The 24,798-nt window shown below is 42.1% G+C and overlaps 1 protein-coding gene and 1 long non-coding RNA gene across 3 annotated transcripts; one reads left to right on the top strand and one right to left on the bottom strand.

The window, feature by feature from the left end:
• Positions 1 to 270: 270 nt before the first annotated feature.
• Positions 271 to 19,995, bottom strand: LOC117222577 (uncharacterized). Of its 2 annotated transcripts, XR_004490728.2 has the most exons (4): positions 19,878 to 19,995; positions 12,824 to 13,309; positions 3,413 to 3,517; positions 271 to 487 (listed from the first exon to the last, which is right to left on the bottom strand). It is a non-coding gene; the product is annotated as an uncharacterized LOC117222577 (long non-coding RNA). The 2 variants fall into 2 exon arrangements; XR_004490727.2 differs by lacking the exons at positions 12,824 to 13,309; positions 19,878 to 19,995 and adding an exon at positions 3,890 to 5,830.
• On the top strand, positions 15,760 to 23,523 carry LOC117222515 (uncharacterized). The gene is made up of 3 exons (XM_033474258.2): positions 15,760 to 16,279; positions 18,608 to 18,786; positions 20,032 to 23,523. Exons 1-3 carry the CDS (start codon positions 16,190 to 16,192, stop codon positions 20,183 to 20,185), a joined length of 423 nt encoding a protein of 140 aa, XP_033330149.2. The 5' UTR covers positions 15,760 to 16,189; the 3' UTR covers positions 20,186 to 23,523.
• Positions 23,524 to 24,798: the final 1,275 nt, after the last annotated feature.

The raw sequence follows: 24,798 nt of genomic DNA, 5'->3' as shown, positions 1-24,798 counted from the left end.
ATCGCGTTTTCCGAGAGAGGACACATTTGCATTTAACGCAGTCGACGAGATACGCGAAGCTGCGGTAACTTTCGACGCCGGAAGCAGACGCATAAATTCAATAATCGAGGCGATTGCCGTTCGAAGATACGCCGCTTCGTGCGCAACACTAAACCTATCAGCACCATAATTATTGAAGTCGCAATGCTCCATCAAAAATTGTCGAATATGTTTCTTTACTCGGGCACTATAAAATTATTACTACAATATTATTTATTTATATAATATTATTACTACATTATTATTTTATTTTTTATCGGGCACTACAATATTATTAAAGTTAAAGATCATAATTATACAATATTATTACTAAAACTGAAGATCATAATTGTATAAAATTATTAAAATTAAAGACATATAAAATTATAAGATTATATAATCTTGTGATTCTTGCGAGGCAATTTTTGTTGGTCGCTTTCAAACCTCGTCTTTGTGTTGGTACCCAACGCTGGAAGAAACAAACGCTAATTAACATTGCATGTCACAGCTAATAAATAACAACGACAGATGAAAAGAGAGTGGGAAAGCAGCGACGATGGAAAATAATAAAAATGACAAGATCGCGCGACCGGCAGCTCCAAGTCATCGAACGATATCGAAAATATCGAAGAGAGAGAGAGAGATAATGAACAGCAAAGATGGAATGATTACCGCATAAAAGTGGAGCTATAATACGACAGAAAATCACGGGCGATGATCCTGCGGGAGAAAATAAGACACGAGTAGTATCCGTAATCATCCAACCCAAGCGACTCTAAAACAGAGAATCCGCGTTTTAAACGAGTCCGACTGCTCCGGTGCTTAATTAACCGGGCGCCGATTACCTCGGCGAGGGATTCGCAGAAACGATCGCCCATAAATTGGAATTTCGACGAAACTTCGCAGACTGCGATTACGACCACGCGAAATGAACTGTCGTCTCCTCGTTCGCTATCGAAACTGAGGCGAACCAATCCGAATCGTCGCAAACGCAAACGACCGGCTCGTGTCGCGCTCGTTTAGGAAATACAAAAGGACGCGTTCCCGGGTTATGATGAACGGCTCCGTCCCGGTTTAAATGGTTGTTCAGTTTTACTGTCATTTTACGACGAGCAGCCGCGGACGACCCGTTCGTCCCGCACAGTCCGAGAATATGCAGGGTGTCCCACAATTATGGTACCTCCAGGAAATGAGGGATTCCTGAGGTCATTCGGAGCAACTTTCTCCTTTACAAAAATTTTCTCCGAGACACCGTTCATGAGTTATTAACGAAAAACGCTGACCAATGAGGAGCGAGCTCGGCTAGCGTGAGGCGGCGCAGCCAACGAACGCGCGAAGCCTAGTTCCGTTCATTGGCTCGGCCGTCTCGCGACAGCAAAGCTCGCCTCCCATTGGTCACTGTTTTTCGTTAATAACTCGTAAACAAAGCCACGGATTGAAATTTCGCCGAGGAGAAAGTTACTTCAAATGACCTAAGGAACCCCTAATTTCGCGGAAGTACTGGTCAGAGAGGCTAGTCAATGTCAAATAGAATTTACTAATCCACGAGAATTTAGCAATTGTTTAATTAATTAATTTACTAATTTCAATTTTTACTAATTCGTTCGATTCTCTGCGCGTTGACACTGGAACTACCGATCCAGTCGAAATGACTGGACATTTGTAGAAATGTTTCTACGAAAATTTGTTAGATGAATTTATTTATTAAGTCATATATCGTGGTAGAAACCGTGCGAAGCTCAAATAAATCCATTCTCGTCGTTGTAGTATCGTGCAGTTAGTGGCTCAGGATTAGGAATCGGGATGCCGAAGCGCCGTTATGCAAGCCACACAACAGGATCCAGATTTCAGCAATTTGAGTGTTTCCAAACAAAAAGCAACTTTGAAGAACAGGCTGCGAGCCAAAAGAGATCATGCAACTGTGTGTTGCGGGCTGTGATCAATATCGTAAGCTTCTCGAATAGGGGTGCTACCGGAATGGAGATTTACAAGCAAGTTGTGCAAACTGCAAAACCGGCATTGTAACAACATGGTGTTTCGAAACACAAAAAGGAACTTCGAAGGAGTGGCTGCGAGCCAGAAAAGCTGGCGAATCTGTAATTTGCAACAGACAACTGGTGTTGTAACGGAGTGCAGGAAAAACGAGGATCTTCAAACCGATGAACCAAGCTGCAAAGTGCATACTTTTTCTACTTCAATAGTCCCAATGATCTAAGCAAAGAAATCATTGAAAGGCTGGCGCATGAGCCATGAAAAATAGCGAAAGTCTGCAGTAAATAACTGATATTACAATGGAATACAGCAAAAATTCAGGATCTTAAAAATTGATCGCTGCAAAGTGCTTATTTTGTCTATTTTAATGGTCCCAGCGATTTAAAGTAAAAAAATGCCTCGAAAAAGGACCCACAAACCAGAAAAAAGCTAGCGAAACTGTAATTAGCAGCAAATGATCGACGTTACATTGGAACGCAGCAAAAATCGCGATCTTCAAACCGACGATCCAAGCTGCGAAGCGCATGCTTTGCCTGTTCCAACGGCCCCGGCGATCCGAACAAATAATGCGATGAAAAATGGCCCTTGAGCCAGGAAACGTAGCGAAACCGCGCTTGGCGGCTCTAGCGATTGCTATAACGAGCGTCGTCGAAGGGTGCCGCGGTAGGAGCGGGAATCCTCGCGGCGGTCACCAAATTCAGAAGCTCCTTGTTCCGAAGAATTCGTGTGACCCCGGCGTTACGGCCGCGCGCAAACGTCTCGAGAAATCGCAGTCTGGTTTCAGGCGGCGGCGTTACACAACGGCGTCGTTCTGCGGGCGTAGACGGATCGAATCGGACGGAGTCGGGTCTGCCAGCAACTAATCTACCGCGAATAGATCCGGCATGCGTAGACGGGGGCCAGGGCGACAATGGCACCGGCCGCGTGCAAGAAACGAAGCGAGAGGCCTAAGAATCGAGCCAGCCAAGAAACCCGTGGGACGCACCTGTGCGACGACCCGACGCGTCCCATCGCCGTCGCATGGACGCAAATAAACGGCGTCGCGCCGTCTGCCGTTCAGCCGGCACTTTGCTCGACCGGATGGCCAAAGGCGACCCGACCCGATACGTATCCACGGCACCGCACGCCTAAGTACCCTCGTCACACGATAATTAGTCCAATTTTCGCGGCATCGCCGCCTATCCCAGGATTACGCAACGGTGGAAGTCGCGTTTCGCCAACGAATCCGTCACGCGACCCGACGGCGTCGCGCGCGCGCGCGCGCCCCGCGATGCACCTTCGCCAAATATTTATGGCGGAAATGCAATTTTTTTATGCACCCGGCTGCGGGAAAATGAAGGCAGTTTCACACGAACATTAGAGCGGACATTTCAAGACGATGAATTTTAAAGCTGCTACTCACTCGGTCGGCTACGGTTTCGTTCTGGAATCCGTGGACCCGTGGCTCGCTTTTCTTCGTCTCGACGCGGCGAGTTGTCTGGTCCAGTCTGCTTCGTGGCGCGATTTTCTGGAACGTAAATGATCCCTTTTTGATGTGCCGAAGACGCGAGGGTGAAGAGATGTACGGTAAATGTAGGGAGGTACGATTCATCGAGCCTTGTTGTTCGTTTTTATAGGGGTTGTCGATCGGTAACTATAAAAACGACCTGCAAGGCTCGAATAAATTGACAAAAATAATCATCATAATTGAATAAATAATAAAATATAATTAATATAATTAAATAATATTAATAATAATAATAATAATAATCAAGTCGATAAATTTATCGTATAAATTTTACTTCGAAGAGGGGGTGTGACAAACGTTGATGTGAAATGAGGGTGTGAAACGTCTTCGCATACTTCGAAAAACGTTCATCCACTAGGGGTGTTCACTTACTGGAAAACCACCCCATTATTCGCACCCTTCTATCATCGAGAAGATCCAACAGAACCTCTCGCATGAACCAATATCCAGCGTCTCCGATTTAACTTCAATCCCTTCAAAAGATAACTTCCAACAGGACCCTATAAAAATTCCTAAAACGTTCGACTATGGTCGATGATCGACGATCGAATCGAAGGAATCCTTGCACCACCGAAAAATCCGCTGACCGTCCTCGCCGAAAAATGTACGAACTCCGCTCGTTACGCGGCCGAAGATCCCACCTGACCGGCTGAAAATCGATCCGGCTTGACGGATCGCGAGCACAAGTGTCATCATCGCTATTACGAGTCGAAAAAGAAGCGATCATCTGTTTCGACTCGATGACTGCTGGCAGCCGTCCCCTTGCGTCAGCCCGTTGCTTAAATCGCGGACACATGGGGATGGGCTTGCGGCGGCCGTCGTACGCGGATCGTCGGAGAATCTTTGTTCTGTCGATCTTTTCGACTTCGTGCTATCCTCGTGCCCGTTTATCGACGTATTATCAACGGATTCTTCTCTCCTTTTTCTTCTCGACCGTTCATTTTTCTTTCTTTCTTTTTTTTCTTCTTCCATCGCGCTGCTCTTTTCGAGAACCGCGCGGCACACGCACCGCCCTCCCGACTTCTAATTAATGACCGCGCGTCGAAATTAATCATTTGTTATCTAACGAGATATCGGGGCCCCGGGTCTTGTGCGTAGTTCCACTGTTACCCCCGTTCGACTTTCATCGTCGTGCGTCATCGACGGATGACTGTGCGCCGTCGATCCGACGCGCTCGGAAAATTTGGTTTCGTGCCTGTCGTTAATTTTCTGTTCGTTCCTACGCGCGCCTCCGCGAAACCCTTTGAAAACTACGACGAATTGTACGCTGCACGGTGCTCTATACGTAGGACAAATGTTTCAAGTTCGAGGCGCGAGATCCGAAGTGTTGTACCCGCGGAACGTTGTTGTTAGACCGCGGATTTTTAGGCGAAATTGTCCACGTGAATCGCGAATAATAGAAAAACCAAGTGGCAATTTCATTTTTCCTTTAATCCGCTTAATAAATTGATAGTAATACGTCGACGTTTCAAAATGCTTTCAATTTTTTTACGCTATTTGAAATTGCAACTACCGAATTTTTCCATAAATGCATAAATCCGCGGTCTACTTATCGCGCGGAGATGCGACACGCTCGCGTGCACTATGACTTGCTTTCAAACGTTTCGACATACACACAGCTGCGGGAACTATCGAAACGCCGAAATCACAGTCGGATTGCGGTAACACGCGCAACATTGCGCAACGATGATTCTATAGAATGAAATCGATAAATGGACATCATCCTCGGCGGGTTGACGCTTGGACACCTGGGCCGAGCGGCCTTGGACGAGCGGCCTGTCGGTTGAACTTGTGCATTGTTTCGGCAATGTACGTGCACTTCGCGGCATTCACCGATTCGTGAGGAAATGCACGCGACACGAGAACATTATCTCCACCGTGTGGAATCCTTTAAATTGGATTATCGAAGCGTTAAATATCTGCAATATTTCTACATGATAAATGTGTTCATGTAATTCCAGAGTTTGTACATTCGCGATAAAAAAAAAGGAATTGTTGCGATTAGATGGTAGATCTGCGTCGCGTGCGCGTTTGTAGATCATTTTTTTGTACGCAGAAGAGATTTCATTTTGTGTACGATGGTTTGTAATGTTCAGTTTCTAAATTCAGGCTATCAGAGGGTGGAACGTTTTAATTTCACAAAGGAAGAGATCGAATTTGACTCCCATGCACCCTTGCACCCTTTGCACTACGATTTCTTTTATAGCTACAGTAACAATAAACCTATTACTGTCGGTCAAATGACCGGTTTCACATTTTTTATTTCATAATTATTGATATTATATTTATATATATCTTTATATTATTATATTATTATATATATATATATTATTATATATTTCATAATTACTGAAGTATTTATATAGATTTATATATTTCTTTGTAAGATTTATGAAAAATTTCAATAAATACTTTCTCGTAATTCTCATAAGACAACACTTGTTAGTCACTTTAACACTAAACCAGTAGATACAGTATTTTAATTAACATTTCTTCGTAATTATTATTACCACCGTAGAAGAATTATCGTTTCTTGTACGAAGAAGACTCAAATTTTCTCTCGATTTCAAAAAGAAAAATGAATGACATCCGCACTTGGTAGATCATGTACGTATGATGTGCAAGCAATTAATCTATCTAGTAACAAGACTATTTTGTGCAACGTCGTCCGACGATAATGCAGAAAGAAGTGCGGCCGATCGAACGCGACAGTGAACATCGTAAATTTCGATCCTTGACCCGCGGGTCATTAAATGCTGTACATTTAGTAGCTGAATAGCTAAATGGCACATACACAGGGAGACGACTTACGAGAAAATGCGTTTACACGATTCTTGGAAATTCGTCCGGCGATCGAGATTCGCGGACGCTGCGCTCTCGATTACGCTTGATGCATTGCGATTTTTCCGCGTGCGCTTCTCAGAAGGGACCAAGGCCCCCGGGCCGTTCGTGTCTTCCGGTGGGAACTGAAAATGGTACAATCGTTACAATCGAGGAGAAATGAGACGAGACGAGATCGAGATCGAGATCGAGACCGAAATCGAGATAGTTATTTAACGTGCGCTTAATTTTGTATTGAATATTATCAACGAATATTATCTATGAATATCAATGAATATTATCAATGAATATCAATGAATATTATCAACGAATATCAGTGAATATTATCAGTGAATATCAATGAATACTATTAATGAATATCAATGAATATTATCAATGAATTTCCATGAATATTATCAATAAATATCAATGAATATTATCAATGAATATCCATGAATATTATCAATAAATATCCATGAATATTATCAATGAATATCCATGAATATTATCAATAAATGTCAATGAATATTATCAATAAATATCAATGAATATTATCAATGAATATCAATGAGTATTATTAATGAATATTGTCAATGAATATCAATGAATATTATCAATGAATATCAACGAATATTATCAAGAAGATGCTATTATTGTACAGCGAATTTTATGCACTTCTAGCAAAAACGAATGGAGAAAATACAAAACCGCTATTAGAATAATTTACTCCAAACGGTTCGAAAGACGTCAAATTTTGAGAAACCGCATCGGCGTAAGGTCGTTTCGAGAAAATCGATGCGTAATCGACTCCCGACATCCGGATGCGATGATAATAACAGGCAGTATTTATTACACCCTGTACAGGAGATTGCATCGTCAGCAGCAGTTTCCACGGGCACGGCGATGGAACGTTTCCTCCCTTGACCTAACTCGGCAGAACGACGAGCTGTTCTCTCTAATCGCTTACAGATCGCGGTGCTCCTTTTTTCGGGGAACTCCTCCGGTCTCCGTGGATGATCTAGCATCATTAGGGACTCACGATAACCGGCAGACGTAAGAATTCCTGGTACGGTGTTCCGACGTACGTGATCAACAGCATGATGTCGGTTTTCACGCGCGCGTCCCTTTCCCCATTCACAGAAACACCGATCCCTTCCGTCGCGACTGAACACATTCCGTTTCTTGAACAATCCTCTGTTCCCCTTAAACATTCCCGATCAATGTGAATTGATTCATTGTTTGTTCGATCGAGGCGCTCGTTTCTGCAAGCTCTGTTCGCGAAGCTCTGGCATTTCGACGATTAACCGGTTAGTCGTTGCGACCAGAAATACAAAAGCGATACGAAAGCGTGTACGAGCGTGTTTTTTTCTTTCAAAAGTGGCCTAAGTCCATTTTCCGATAACATCGAGCCAGCTATTTTAATATTTACATTTCTAGGCTATATATCATTTCGTTTCAGCGAAACCTCTAGAACACAATAACCCTTAGAACCCTTGTTATGAGTTACCAATATTTGTCAATTTGTTAAAACGCAAAAATCCTTAAATATCTGGATTTTAAAGTAAACGGACTTATAGGCCACTTTCAAAATAAACGGCTCTCACATACAGATTGTTCATAATAATTATTTCTATCTTTTTATTTGGCCGGAAAACCGAATGTTGCATTTACATTACATTGGCAAATCTGGTTAACGATCAACGATTACAACTTGTTGGTTCTTATAACCATAAGTTACGTAACAATGATTAACGATTACGACCCGACAGTTATTATAAACCATAAGTTGGACAACAATGATTAACGATTACGACTCGTTAGTTATTATGACCATAAATTATGTAAAAATGATTAACGATCATGACTCGTCAGTTATTATAACCATAAGTTACGCAACAATTAGTTATTATACCACCTGTATATAGTTGTACATCTATTTGTTATATAGTTGTACATACATTAATTATATTAATTAACGAGTTACAATCGTTGATCGGAGATTACGTTTCGCACGACTCCGATTTCTCACAGTTAAAAAGAAATTGTTTCCCACGGGTGAATTTTTCTCGAACGTCGCCGCGCCACCCCCTCGATCGTCGCTGTGGACGTTTCAACGGAATAATAAACAATATATGTATTTTCAGTGGTGCCGATCACAGTAATTCAAGCACCGCTATTGAAAATAACGTAATATTCCGTTGGCAGATTGCCTGCCGCCGACTAAATGTACCATGTAAATCAAACGTTACCGTCCCCGCAACGTGCTTTTCCCTATTTATATTCTATAGGGGAGCTCTGGCCTTAGCGCGCTCTTTTTCTTCGAGCTTGCGTAGGCTGCTCTCTCTAATCGCAGAATCTCCATCGTCCAAGCACAAACCAACGAAACACGGGAACGAGTCGATTCGTCAGAATCATTCGCTCTTTGACTAATTTTAAAATTAGTCAATAAATTTTTACCGTTATTAGGAGCTACGATGTTTAGTTTGTGTTTGCTTTATATATTTCAATCGTATTCTTTTCATTTTCATTTTTATTATTGTTCTATTAATATTACTGTTATCGTTATTCTATTATTACTACTAATATTACTAATATTATTGTTCTATCATTATTACCGTTATTATTATTCTATTACTATTATTATTATTATGTCGAGGTTACGTCAGTGTTCTTTAGTTCATGCGCGAAACTCGTGTTCAAGGCTCCGTTCCACGTGGTCCCAGCTACCACCCCTAAGCCTTCCCGTGTACGCAGAAGCCGCGGTACAATAATTTCTCCCCGATTCGCGCTTAAATTGCGCACAAAAATGCAGAATTTCAGAAGAGGATATCCGATTATTCGAGCCTCGCGTTAAAAACCCTTAAAGAAACTGAAATTCAGGGTCACAGATATGTTCGTCGCCTATATCTACCGGCAATTTTTTCAATTCCATGAGAATTACAAGAAAGAATTTATTCAAGTTTTTCACAATTTTCCTAATAATGCGTGCCTGTGCAAAGAAACATATTCAACAATTTTTAATGGCGGCAGCTTTACGACTTGAATAATTATGAGACAAAAAATGCGAAACCGGTCGTTTGGCCGACGGTGATAGATTTAGTGTTAATAAATCCAATAATCACCCCTAAGAGTGCCGGAGTCGTGAGGTACGCTCTGTGCAAAATTCGAAAGCTATAATTTAAGAAACAATTGTTCCACAAAAAATGCAAAAATGAAGATCCGATGACATCCGCAAAAGATGACTTACACGTTTTTACTCAATGAATCGCAATACCTCGTATGTTTAGGGTGATCCAGAGAGTTCAGCAGATCCGAACAAACAACCCCAAGTGTACCGATTGATAGGTTCACCCTGTTTCAGATTTCAAAACCGATCGTTAGGTGACGCGATTATATTTAGCGACGATTTCAGCGGATTTCTACATCGATTCCGGCAAAATCGAAGTCCGCAGGAACATCCGCAGTCTACCGGTCAAGTTCGCGGTCGCGTTCGGGTTTCGATAGAGGGTGGATCCACGTGTTGGCAGAGCGTGGGGCCGCGTGGCCACCGCGAATCGGCGGAATTCGTCGTCGGCGCGACCCACCCCCGTTCTTTGCGGCCTTCATCGAGAGATTGCGGTATTGCGGAACCGTCTAATCGAAACTCGATATCTCGGCGAAACGCAGTTTCTCACGGAAAAATATGCGCGCACGAAATTTCGCCCGGTTTACGTTTCGCCGGTGATGCAATCCGGTTGACATAAGAAAGCCGCCTAAAAAGAAGAACGGACGAGCAAGCGTGCGCGGACGTGCGCAAATGATAGAGATCGGGGTGGAAGGAGAGGGAGGGAGAGAGAGAGAGAGAGAGAGGGAGGGAGGGAGAGGGAGGGAGAGAGAGAGAGAAAGCGAGGGAGCGAGAGAGCGAAGAAAAGGGAGAGAGAGAGAGAGAGAGAAAAAGCGAGAGAGCGAAGAAGAGAGAGAGAGAAGAGCGAGGGAGCGAGAGAGCTAAGAAGAAAGAGAGAGAAGAGCAAGGGAGCGAGAGAGCGAAGAAGAGTTAGAGACAGAGAGAGAGAGAGAGAGAGAGAGCATGTTTGATTCGGATATCAAGAACTTATCTCCCCGCGGACCATCTTCAAACCGAATCCTAAAAACAATTCGTGGAAACGGTCGAAGAGGCGGGGAAGAGATGATTATTGCTCGAGCGTGATTTCTGTTGCGCAGACGACGTTGTAACAGGTGTCTCACACGATTCCTTTTCGTATTTTTCTCTTTTTCTTTGTAATGTTATAACTAATGGCTAACTTTCCATATATTGATCGATTTATTTACTGAATATATATAAAGAGAGATATCAGTACATAAAAATGGAATATCAGTAAATAAATAAAATCGGATTCGCGTTTACCGGCTCGAAACCCAGTTCACCCCCTGATGAATGAACTTACCGAACGAGCGTCGTGTATAGTAAACCGCGAAGAGAGGCTCCGACACAAATCGATGAGTCAGTGACAGAAATATTCCGTCGCCTTTCGGAAACGATGAGGCTACAGATTTAGTCTATTAGCCAATTAGGGTTGGGTCGGCTAAGCTGCCGCGGTCTCGAAGCCACGGATAATTGATCTCGGGGGTTTTTCCGAGTAGATACGTGACAGAGGGCAGGTAAGACAGTCGGCAATGGCGGTGGTCTACGTGCCGTTTCTCACATCGACTGCCAAACTGAGGCGGTGTAGGGCCAGAAGAAGAAGATCATTTTGTAATCGGTCGACTAAAATTAAACGAACCGCCTATCCGCCGCGAACTATACACGCTGCGGCAAAAATATTTCCACGGAACACGGCTGATTCCGCAGATCGCGGAATGCGATCGATCCGGATCGAAGAACGCGCCGTTGAAAAATTGGGAACGCTTCGCGAGGCGGTGTTCCCTTAAAAATTGTATTTCTACGACCTTGGAACGACGACGACGACCGAGTCACCCAAGATTCCAGACAGGCTAAAAGGAGATTCGATACTTTATTCGGCTTGATTCTCTGTCTACTATCAGACAAGACGCGATTCGGAAAGAAAAATACTTGCACCGTTCTCGACAGGATGGCTTTTTAGTATAGTTTAGTGACGCATCTGGCGGTAGAAAAACATTTGCAGCAATGTTAGGGGAATCAATTGGACATCTGCCGCGAGTTAGGTTCAGTCTAGTTGCTCTCCTACCAAGAACTTGCGAGAACTCGTTTTACAGTTCCCAAGACGCATCAACGGCCAAAAAGAAAGAGCGAACAGCGAAAGGATTCTGACTAATGATCCACCGATCGATTCGGAAGGGAGCGATCAGCTCTGCCGTTAGGCGAACGCTCGCAGCGTTTTTAGCACGTTTTTACTGACTAGCCGATCGTGAATTAGGATCTGCGAGTCTCCGTTTACAACTGGCGTATCGACGATCGAATGAGAGGACAGCCGTTAAAAGGATCGCGATTGTGGCCCGCAGAGAACGAACGTGGCCTAAGCCCGTTTTTCTCCGAAACCGTCGAGCTAGCTGTGTTTTAACACTTAAAAGACGTTCGCTAGATTTCAATGCCGAGACGAACAATCGGCGAACAATTTCGAACAATCGGGAAACGAAGATGTTTGGACAAGAAGGGACGGAAGCATAAATCTAGAAGCTTTCGATGGCGATCCCGGAGCAAAAATGTTACCAGAAAATGCTCGAAGCATACCGCGGTCTTAGAGCAAGCCTAACAAACAATAAAAACAATATGCGGTCACTCGATTGTTAACATTTACATTTCCACGTTTCTCATTTCGCGAATATTTCTCAATTTATTAAAACGCAAAATCCGCAAACGTCTGGATTCCGAGACAAACGGACTCTTTAAAAATAAACGGCTGAAATATTTACAGTGATCTCGCCAGTATCGACAGACTATTGGCAGCGAATTAGGCTCGATCCAGCCTTAGAATTTCAAAAGAGTTCGTTCCGCGGTTCCTAGAACAACCGAATTCGACGACGAACGAACAGCAAAAGAATCTCGATCGCGACGGGCCCGATCGACGCAACGGCAACGAACGATCGCGGCGCGTCTCGCGAAAGAACAATGTTTGCGGGTGTACAGTCAGCGAAACGAGCCGACCATGCGGTCGCGAATTAAGTTCAATCTGCCGCGAAGAATTTGCAACTCCGGAACGCGGCGGCGGCGGCGGGGAAGGGTCTTAACGCGGAAAACGGAAAACGGCGAAAATTCTTCCGTGCGGTGGTACCGACACGATCGCATCACGGATGGGCGACGGCCGGTGGCCGGAGGCGCGCGAGGGAGACGGAAAAATGTTTTTGCCCCGTTTCACGCGTCGTGGAATCCGGACAAGACGATCCGAGCAAGTCAATGAGAGAGGAGATAGATGGATCGTGTTCCCGGCCGGCATGAGGCGATCGGACGTCACGTTGATCGGCGTTCGCCATTGGCCGGGATGGTGACGTGCCCCCGACAAGCCCCAGCAAACAGCATCACTGACTCACGTGCGTTTTATCTGTCGTCGAACTAACAAATGCCCGTGGGCGACGACGATCCTCTCTTCTCCGGCCTCGCGATGCGCCGCGGTAAACAACGCTGCCCACCAATCTTCTTCCTCTCTTCGTGTGGTGTCGATCCCGCGGCCAGCTTGTCGCTGATGTTTACTTGGAATCGATTGTTCCACTTTTCAGCCTCCGATCGGTTGGGAACACGAGGGGAATATCAATACCGGCCGGCCCGACAGGGCTGTCTCGAAGATTCCGATGCGCCGCGTAGATAACGACGGATCGTGGGACCGCGTGGTTTTCTTGGAAAATCCCTCGGGCTTCCGTCGGCGACGATTCCTCGTGGTGCACGCGGTGAATGCAACCGAGATCGGAGATTCGACCGCAGACCGGCCTCTCGGGGGATGCTCGGGGTGCAGCTTCGCGAAATCTCGGGAGCAACCGCTTCTATGCATTCTTGAACGCGGCGAGCGTCGTTCGTCGACTCTGAAAAATTGCCACGATTCGATTAATTAGTGATCGAAAGCTACGAAGCTGAAAGTTTCGCATCCGAAAGATCGCAGTGACGTGTTTCGATAAATCTTAGCGAAGTCTTAGCGTAGTTTCGAAACTTGGTTAAGAATTAGGTGTCTCGCCCACGTGGGCGCGCGACTGTGATCTTTTGTTGCACGATTTTCTTCGCAGCTGCGCTCAGTTGCCGATTATAGAGAGTTTATAAACTAGCAGAGGTGGACCGTGATTCGATCCCGCTTCGAGGAGCAAGTTGCTCTATCTGAAATATCGTCCATCCGGTAATTGCCGGTCTGATTACATTTGTCCGGCGATTCTAACCCGGTTTGGACCGGGCCCGACGAGTTCTGCCCGGAATCCATTTTCACGTATCTGGATAAGCCAGTACGATAACCGATGGCGTAAGACGATCGTGGGCCATTGATGACGCAGGTTACGTATTTACGGAAGAGCGTCTCTGTCTCCGATAGAGTCTCCGATAGTGCAACACGTTGCTGACGGCACAAGTGTTGACTTAGTACAGTCAATAGATGCTCGAGGATTAAAGTTAACGAACAAATATTTGGACAGTGCGGATAGTTTCGAAAAATCGACGTTGCCCAATGTTAAAGCCTAGCAAATGCTGCCGGTGATTCGTTTGTAGAGTTACGGATCTAGAATGCAGCGTTGATTAACTTATTATATTATTATATTATTATATTATTATATTATTATATTATTATATTATTATATTATTATATATTATTATATTATTAACAATTAATCGTGAAATCTAGCGTGCAGCTCGTATTCGACGGTAAATAAATTCTACGCGCATCTTGTTACAGTATTGTGAATTTTTTTGAATATCGCAGAACGAAACTCCTCGAACCGATTACATCTGTGTAGCATAACGCTCGGAACGTTATCATCTATATGTAATAACGAAGGCGGCTAAGGCGTTACGAATATTTCCAGGCTTCGATAAACCGCTTCGACGCCGCGCGACACTGTACAAACGTAACGCGAGATTTTTGCGCGAACCAGCAATGCAAGCAGCGATAAATCAAACGTAACTTGATAGGATAATTGAACTTGAACCTCAATAAACACATTTGCTCGATTGGTTCTTGTGAATTTGTACCGGAAACTTGGAATATTTATGCGGCCAATAAACGCCGATTAAAGTCTAATTTCTTTCGCCGACGACACTTATGATGTTTATTAATTTTTCCTTATGCAACCACCGGCGATGAAACAGCGAGCTCCCATTGGCGAGACAGCCCTTGCAGGATTATCCCCGTAACGGCACGAGTAGGAAAATTCCAGTGACTTCGATGATCGTTACACGAATTACATACATCTTCCGTCGATTAAAATGCTTCATCGACGCTGACCAAACGTTGCTCTGCGATCGGCGACCGAATGTTTTAATTGCGTAACATTCCTTCAGATAAAGTCAATGATTCCACAAAAGCCTCGGGAAAACTGCAACCGAGATAATGCGATGCACGGCCGGCGTTCGCAACGCAGAAGAAAAACTGATATCGATAGTAATCTGCGAGCGTTATCGATTCTCAACTTCTCCCTCCGAGTTTTCGAAAATTACTGAACAGAGGAGAGCTACCTAAAAAAAAGAAAATAGAAAAAGATTACAAACGAGATTCGAAGTAGAGATAAAATCGAACGAAACTGCACCGTACTTTGACACGGCTCGAAAACGATTTGCATTGCAGCCCGCTGCAAAGTTGCACGCGAGATGCAAAATCGAACGTAAATCGAACCAAACTGGCTAAAGAAAATCGAACAAAATCGGCTAGGTTTAGAAACCAATTGCCATCGCAGTGAACTAACATAAAATAAATCGTACGAGGACTTTTATAATCCAACAGGTTCGATGTAGCAATTACCAAGACACTCCCTGCTTTCGGTTCCGCGAACTCGATTGTCTCGTTAATAAAATCGCTGCTTTTCTCAGACCCGGCCAACTGTTAAAAAACCAGTCGACGCTAATTTTTGCGAATATCGCTGAATGTTATTGGGACGATCAGGGCGCAAATACGTCAAGAAACCATTCATTCCACCTCGTCGATCGAGCGCACATCGCGATTCCGCGAGAATTTTCGCGATCGTGTTTCGGCAGGCAACGCGTCGTGGAACAACCCTGTCGCAACGACAACGAGAAGAAGATACCGCCGGTCTGTTGCACGGAGCCGTTGAAAATAAAACCGCAAAATCCCGGGTTGCGATAAAAAGAGGATCCGCGGCTAGAAACTAATCCGCGGAACAATAACAAAAAAACCAGGGAATATGCTTCTCCACCGGAAAGGGTTAATACTTAATATTCCCTCCCCTCTCGCACCACCTCTCCCTCCTCTTCCTTCTTAAACAGACTCTCCCGCCACTAGAAGCACAGCCTATATAAACTGCGGGCCGCTCGGTCCTCCTCTCATTCTCTATACGAGTCGTCGTCTATGTATAAAGTCGGAAGAAGCCTAAACTCCGAATCCGTGTTACCCGAGCCCGTCGAACCGATAGTAGCACGCGTGGAAAACCGATCGTCGTACCGTGGTCTTATCAGTCGCCGGCTAGCGATCGCTCGCGAGTCCACCGGAAGCCCGCAGGGGAAGAGATCGTTAGAGGATCGTACTGCGTCGATCGATATCCCGAAGGTGGTTCACCTGGAAACCGGCGACGATCCCTAAATATCGTCAGAGGACACCGAGAGAACCGGCGGTCCGTGTCGTTGGATCGAAGGGTGACGGGGCGAACGAGGAAGAGGAAACAGGAGGATCTCTAGAGGGAGAGAAACGGTCCTTTTAGACCTTCTGGGACAACGACGAGGAAAGTTGCCGGAAAGACCGAAATATTGACAGAATGAGATCGGTATTGTTGAAGTTGGTGGTGACGGTAGTGGGAGTCGTGTGTCTGGCAACCCTCTCGCTCAGCGCAGCGGTGCGATCGGAGGTAAGCGATGTTAATGGTAATCGATCGTTTCGCCGCGGCACGGGGATGAAACCTCCCTTTATTTTTATTCCGGCTGCCGGAGATCGTAAATGATAGCATCCGCGACGGGATATCGGTCGGAGAAAAAGAGAGAGAGAGAGAGAGAGCTTCCTTATTCTACTGAATTATGGTCCCGTTCTACGGATTCCTATCAGAGTTTATGGACCGCGAGGGCACTCTGTTTTCCGGGGATTTCGGGGATCTTTACCCGATGGTCGGATGATTGTCAACGGAGTTCGCGCGATAATTGATCCTGACGGGCTATGTCGGGGTATATAATTCGGAAGGAAGTCGAGTATCTAATGGAGAATGATCCTTCGTGAATGGAACGTTGGATCTGCCGCATGACTTGATCTGTTTAAATGAAATGCACAACGTTGATTTCATTTTGTACAGAAATGTAGATTTGAGGAATCATCGTTGAGCAGATTTTCATGGATCTCCGATCGTGCGAATTGTCTCGATTGTACAATGATCGTAGGAACACGTTCGGTAGCAATTTATCGCGCACGCATGTTTATTCGATCGTTCGTAAATGTATCGTCTGTCCTCATCCACGCTGATCAATATTTTAGAATCGTGTCGGTTCCGCACGTGATTCGCTACAAATTCTGCAGAAATCGTCGCAACGCGATTATTATTATTATTAATCGCTTCTGTATTCGAAAGATGGTGCACGCGTTAATATTTTAACGAGTCTTCTTCTCGAGTCTCGTTCGTGAAATCTCCTCAGAATTTGTTTAATATATAGACAACCACGTTCTCGACAATTTGACAGAATTGTGAAAGGTTTTATCACTTGGCTGGTCGCGACATTCTCGTTCCACTGAAACAATTTTGCAGCACTCTGTTGTACCTTGTTCGATGAAACACTGGAATCAGTTACGATTTCCGATAAGTGCAGAATCCGAATGTACGATCGAAATTATATTCCCGAGGATGTGAAACAGAATTTGATTTCATTCGTTGCTGATGGAGAATGTTTGCAAACATATCTCCGTGGTAAATGATTGTAAAACAATTTACAGAATCTGATAGTCTGTTCGCCAAATAAGTAACGAAAGTAGCTTGCCCATTGTCGAGAAGCGAATTAACATTGTTCGACGATGCCAAGAAATCTGTTTAATATAAAGGAAAGAATTTGTGATCTGCTGCCATCTAACATGATGCAATCGGGGAACAAAGCTACGTGTTCCCAAGTCTATAATTTCCTTCCTCGAATCATCGGTTCACTGACTCAGCCCTTCTTCAAACAGCGTTTAAAAGAAAGCTTACTTATTTCTTTACGATATCTTCTGTCCATCGGACTAAACAGAATCCGTACGTTGTTCGCGACACCGAGTGTCCTAAAATTCTACGAAGAGGCCTAAAATTTTCCAAACGCGAAATCAATAGCACTGACCCTCACCGCGACGAAAAGATTGAGCGTTAAACGCGCGCGAAAGATAATCGCTCAAATTTCGCCATAAGCCCGGTTATCTGTTACGCTTGTTCGTGCTCCACTATTCCAAACAAACACAGAGATCATGTATCTTCCATTCTGTGAGAAAAACATTCCGTCAATTACGAGCAAATATAGTATATATTATATATATACACGTAATTGATATATACTATATACTATATACTATATATATATACTATATACTATATACTATATACTATATATATATATATATATATATATATATATATATATAGTATATATTAGTATAAGTAATTATTAATTTTATTGAGAGTATCGGGTCTCCGATTCCAGTGAAAGTTCTCTCTAGGCAACGCCCAAAAATCGTTCAAGTTAGCAGCCCTCGCGATGATCGAATGGCAGAAAAAGTGCTTACTCGTACGAGTAAGTCACGATTATGCTTACGCGAAGAAACATTATCTCCTCTGACGAAGTCATTTCACTTTCATCGGGACACACAATTTAGATTCGGCTCTCTCAGCACACGCATCTGCGACGATCGACGATCGACAATCGACGATACCGATTTCAGACAACGTGTACAAAGTTCTAATAAACGACACGATATACCTCGCTATTTTCGTTTAATCACTTTCGACTACGTTTATCTGTCTGATGGTCTGATCAGTAGACTAGACAAAATGTAAACTTTCTCCGTTGATTTCAGAAAACTGGAGTCGAATAGATGTTTAATCAATAATAACCATGTTCTGGTATCGTTCCGATAGCTTTGCCGATTCAATCTAGCAATTAATAAACAGTCGATGAAAATTAGCAATAGAAAGGAATAAAAAAAAGTTCAGTTTCCATGTGCTTGTTCACAGGAATTCGCGGAGCAGCTGCGACGCATTGTTCACGACATGAATCCTGACGGTCTGAGGTCTCAGAGAGCCACCGAGAGCCAAATCGACGACAAACCTCAACGGAAATGTTACGACACCCCGTGCGGATGGAACCCCTTCCATACCGATACTCGGCGAGCCACAGTTTTCATGGCCAACACGTAAGTAACGCTACAAAAATAATATTACAATGATTATAAGAATGGAAACGATATTTTCGGTACGTAGGATATTGAGACTAAAGTAGCGAGCAAGTCACAAATAATTGTCAGCGCGTCGAGTCTTAAGATGATTATCAAAATGAGTGAGAAAAAGAAGAAGAAGTGAAAACAAACAAACTGCAAAATATTTTGCTGAAACGGACAGAAAACGAGATTTGTTTAATGAGAAATAAGAGTCGTCAGCGAATCGCGATTAATCACGTGAATTTTCATTTTTTTCTCGAGACGATCGCGATAAATGCGAGCTAAGCAGAAAATTTGTTGACGATAACGCGCATTCTTATCGATTATGAATGAACACACGTTACCAAGATGTTTGCTCGGCGGCTTCCCGAGGACCACGAAAAACCGTCGAGTATTTACGATTCCCGTTTTACGTCCATTACTTATCTCGAATAAGCAAAAAACAGGCCGATAAAGCTCGATCTTTATGAATGAACTGGCCTGTACGCAGTAACCCCGCCAAGTAAAAAGGAGGCAGTAAATGTTTTATCGTTTGTCGGCGGGTTTACGATGAATCTTTAATCTCTGTCGCCAGTTTCCATTCAAATTCGTTCATTAATTTTTTACCGTTCCAACCCACCGCTGTAATTTAACTGTGCACCGGGGATCGTTAATGAACATACTAATGAGCATATCATTAACATCTCATTCGAATGCGAATTTAATGGTTGCACACAAATCTAATTATTTAAGAAAGAAATATGTGCTTGTAACAAGCAACGTTATACGGTCGTCGTATGAATTTTTGTATGATTATATATTTATGCTAATCGATTTGAAAGGATGCAATTTAAATGAACATCTATTTCTTGTTCTATTTCTTTTCTTACGTATCGATGCAGAGGATTATGCCTGGAGAAAACGCTTAATAGAAATCTCTAAACATCAACATCCTGTTGGAGTTTATTATCGTGTCTTGTAATTAAGTCAATAAGCATGAGCAATTTAACAATGAACCGTTCACTGCCTACCCTGCAACGCAAGAGTACATATAAAATAATTAAATAACAATTAAATCTGAAACTTACATCGTTGAAAACAAGCTGAACGACGACAACCGGTTCTGATGACGACCAGAAGTAATTGAAGCCCTTCTGTCGCCTTGAACGATAAGGCACGATTCTGTTGCCTTGAAAACTCATGGAACGCTCCTGTACAAAAATCGTTTCTATTACTTTCCAGGTGCAGATGTCCGGACGAGACTTACAAATGCGTGCGTACCGGCGAGAACGTCTCAATGAGGGCGTACGTTTACCACTGCCGCCAAAACACGACGACGGATGACATCGAGGGCGGGTCGTTGTACGACATGGACTCTGCGGATTATGTTAGTTAAAATTTGCGCGCCATCGAACGCTTGAGAACGAGCATGCGCATTTACCTGATCCACGCGGCATGTTCATCCAGCCCCCAGTCGTTCTGTTCTCGTCGACGAAAACAGTGCCGACTGATTCTCATTTTCCACCCAGGACTTTACACATGAACAGCTTCCGCTTCCGTTTTATCCAAGTCGCAGTTACGTTTCCGGGAAAAGACAGCGGTTCCGCAAGCTTCATCAGCTTTTTCGCAATCACAGCCAGCGATTCGGGGCAAACGATACGTGAACTCGGCGTGTACGCGCGTCGTCCTGCGAACAAGTACACGTCGAAATAAAACAAGTACACCCGGGTCGCGTTTTCACTTTATATTATACTTTACATCTACACAGTATTTGCACGGGACGATCTTCGCAGTCGTTCGAATTTGCCGCGCGCGTGCGCGCGGCCATTGCTTCGGATTCGATCGCGACCGTTTTCGATCGACAGGATTTTCACGTCGACTGAAATTATTTATCGAATTCTCTGTTCACGGCGGTTCGATCGACAGTTCAATTGATCTTCGTACGATTCTCGGAAATAGCCGGACTAAAGATTAGTAGTTGATGTTCGTCTACTTTCGTTTTACACAATTTAGTTTTCATAGTCTGATACCTTACATAGACGAAATTGCAGCACACAGAGAAACAACGAATTTTGGAGCGTTGTGAATATTGATAGAATTGATAATCGTGAGGGGAAAAAATAAAACGATGAAAAATCGAAAGAGGCTGACGGGTTTAGGTACCGACACCTCGAGCCACGAATGCGAGACTTTCGAGATGGATTATTATCACAGAAGATGATAGTTTTTGATATATGTTGGTATAATTCCGTCCCTAGTGTTACTATTGATAGTTTTAACGCAGTTCTAACGAGGAAAATTTTGAACAATTGGTGGTATTTACCTTGATTATGTGCGAAGCGATTTCGAACGATGTCGCTTGGTCAAACTGAGACGCGCGCAAGTTATGGCTGCCTTTCCGTTGGAACTTCGTGCGGCTTTGCGAGACGAAGCGACACCGTCGGAAGCGATCGGAACTATTTTTTTGCCTTCGCCTCTGATTGGCTGACAGTTTCGCTGCCATTTCGCGATCACGTCGCGAGATGGCAGAGATGAAAATGCGACGGTACGGAGGAAAACTGTATTCTATATTTGGAATTATGCATAACGGAAAATCTATTCTATGTATTGATTACGTTTGAAAATGTAATCACGTAGCGACTGACATACCAATTTTTTTTTTTTTTAGGAATATTTATAATAAACGCCGAGATTCGTCTCTTGAAATATTATCTTTTCGCATCTAAATTAGTTTATTGAGAACTATCGTTAACCTCTTTCAACGGTCATTTCGAACCATTTCCAAAGCCATTAAACTCGCTTGCTAAGCAATTTGAAAATACGTAGCGGCGAATCTGAAAGAATTCAAATTTCTATCGAAATAAGAATTTTAACTTTGCACACGCATAAGTGTATCGCTAAGATTATGGCTTCTAAATGTAATTACTAGACGATAAAAATGCAAAGACTTTCCTTATTTTGTTATTAACTCGATGAACTCACAATACGTGCAATACAACGTTACTTAACTCTGCTTATTGAAGATTAATAATATATGGAAATACGGATTGTTCTAAACATCCGCCAGTCTCTAGTAATTATAATTCGAATTATCACCTGATCTATCTTCTTGTTAAGACACGGAACATCGCATAAATTTAAGAAATTCATGGCCACTGCAAAGACGTAATCTTATTCGTGAATGAGAATAGATTGTGTTTCTTAATTAATTACCATGAATTAATCATTCGCATATAAAGATTGCCTCGTTCGATTCTTCAATACGACCATCGAAAATCTGTTTCTGTAATCGTTTAACAAATGAACAACACCAACGCAACTGTATCGAATTATTTTTAAACTCGTAATCGCACGATTTGAAAATAACGATTCCTTTTATCGACGTTCATCGGAGAATGACAAGTTAATTATTATGTTAAGTTAATTTATACCTTAGAGCTACTCAAGGTGGTGTAAAGCTAGCAACATTAATTACAGTATTTCGATAAGGCACAATTCTAGATTTTGTACTTAACGGAGGAAAATTCTGTCGAACCATTTTGTACAACATAATGGACTAGTAACGTAACTATAATTAAATATTTGCTCGTTACGCGAAGCCATACTCGAATTGCTATACAAAGACCAAGGAGGTCCATGCTCAAATTGAAACGAACCTATTTCACGTTTCATAGATACGTTACACCGTCTTGCAATTGCTTTTAAGTAATTTCGACACTATTTTGTAAGGGTACATCTCTAGAAACGATAAAATAGAGAAGTAATTAATATTGAAAAGATTTTCTACACGTTTCCAATTAGCAATGTTTAGATTCGATAACGATACTTAACTACAACGAATGGAATTAATCGATTACATGTGAAATTAATAGGTTGCAGATGTTCACGTATAGATATTTTTATCGAATTTGTGAAAACTAAAGACGAACACCTATTTATTTGATTCAGAATACATTGTATCGGATTTTCAATTTTCAAACATTTCTTTTTACATGAACACAAAGTCTGCAAACTAGTAATTCGAATAAAAAATAATATAACGTGTAGGAAAAAGTACAGGCAATGTATTCGTATGCAGTATTTCACAATGTAGAGTGGTTACGGTTTAGTTCGGAGGAGCAAGTGCTCCTTTTGAAAAATGCGTCCTTTGTGAAGAAAGCAGCCATGGAGACCAACATGGCGGTCGTGGAGGGCAGAAGATGATGTTCTTCTTGGTCTTCTAGTTTAAAATGATCGAAGTGCTTCAATTACCACAAAATGCAAATTTTAAATGAAGTCTTCAGGGCTGGTTGCTTGTTTGAGTAGCGATTTTCTCCTAGAACATAAAATTGTATTCAATTAATATAAGGTCTCCATTGCTGAGCAAAAATTGTTATTAATTTTAATTCTTTAATGGTACATTACAAAACTTTATCAAAATACTTTTAAGAATACAGTTTAGAGATACAAAATTTAATTTTATGACGAAAAATTTGTGTGGAGGTCATTATACCAATATAGGATGTAAAAGAGAAGAAACTTGTACGCACCGTCAAAAGCTCTCGCTGCTCTACAGGACATGCTTTCTTCACGCAGTTCCGCTTACATATACATTTATACTATTTACAATAACATTGTTTACAATGTTATGCTACAACTTAATATTTAATACACGGGAAGGGTAAATTATCTATAGTTGTACAATGATTATCAATGTTATCATTTTTAATAAAACTAAGTAATGTTGTAGGAAAATTCTGTTATACTTCAATACCATAATTCACCTTACAATCCCTAATTACAATTATTAAATTACAGCATTCATATCCATATTCATATCTTTACAGCCTGAAAATATAGAGACAATAGAAAAGAATAATACAACAGTGGTAATATTAATTGTTTATTAATATTAATAATGATTTGTGCAAAATATATCAACATTAAATTATTATCTCGAGTAATAAAATTGCCTGTACATTCACTTTTGATACACGGACATACACCTTTTTAAAATTAGCAATTTTCTTGATAAAATACACTATCATCAATAGTCACAAGTAGTCGAGCATCGGAAGACCACGTCTCTCTTTTCTTTGTTCTCCTTTTGATAAGATACATAAGTTTTAATGTACAACTGCAGTGTATATTGCATAACTGAGCGGCACAGTAATCGAGTGAACGAATAAGTATGTTTGTGTGTGTAACAGCATCTTCTCAAAATTATTCACAAAAACAGAGACGTCAAGACTCCAACGAAATCTGTATAATTAGGATAAGAATGTACACAGCAGCTTGATGCTTACATTATTATCCGTCAATGTATTTGAAACCTTATAGTTTGCCTGAATGTCTGAAGCATTGTGGTTGAATCGATGTAAAAAGCTGATTCGTGTTTCCGGATTGTGGCTATGACTGCACGCAGTCTAAATGTTACAAAGGAGTGTTACTTTCTTCCACTACCACGCACGAACTTCCTGTTCAGTTTAACAACAATCTCTTTCACGCACAGGTTCAACGAACAGAAAATTTAACATTGACAAAATATATCCACAATATAAAAAAACTGTATTTTTTGTCAGATTGGTATCTATCTATATATACATATGATAATATATGTATACATACATATATATACTATATATATATATATAATATATATAATATATAATATAATATAATATAATATATATATATATATATATATATATATATATATATATATATATATATATATATATGTTATATCATTTATAGCGATATACAAATAAAAGTGAATCAGTAAAAAATATATACTTAAGATAATAAGAATAACATAAAAATTAGAACTCGAGCCATGTACCCTCGTGCGTGGTGAATCAATGCCTTATACCAATTTAACATCGTATTTTTGATGTTGTCAACACCTTTGCACTGTACAGGAACAACCGCTACAATATTTAACATTTTACAATTTTTCTTTTCATCGGTTTACCAAGTAGCCTAAAGATCAGGTAAAAAATAAGGCCTAGCATTTTTGTTTTCGTTCTT

The sequence above is a fragment of the Megalopta genalis genome, chromosome 4 (genome assembly GCF_051020955.1).
Source record: "Megalopta genalis isolate 19385.01 chromosome 4, iyMegGena1_principal, whole genome shotgun sequence".
Taxonomy (NCBI): domain Eukaryota; kingdom Metazoa; phylum Arthropoda; class Insecta; order Hymenoptera; family Halictidae; genus Megalopta; species Megalopta genalis.
This window is presented reverse-complemented; position numbering and strand designations above follow the sequence as displayed.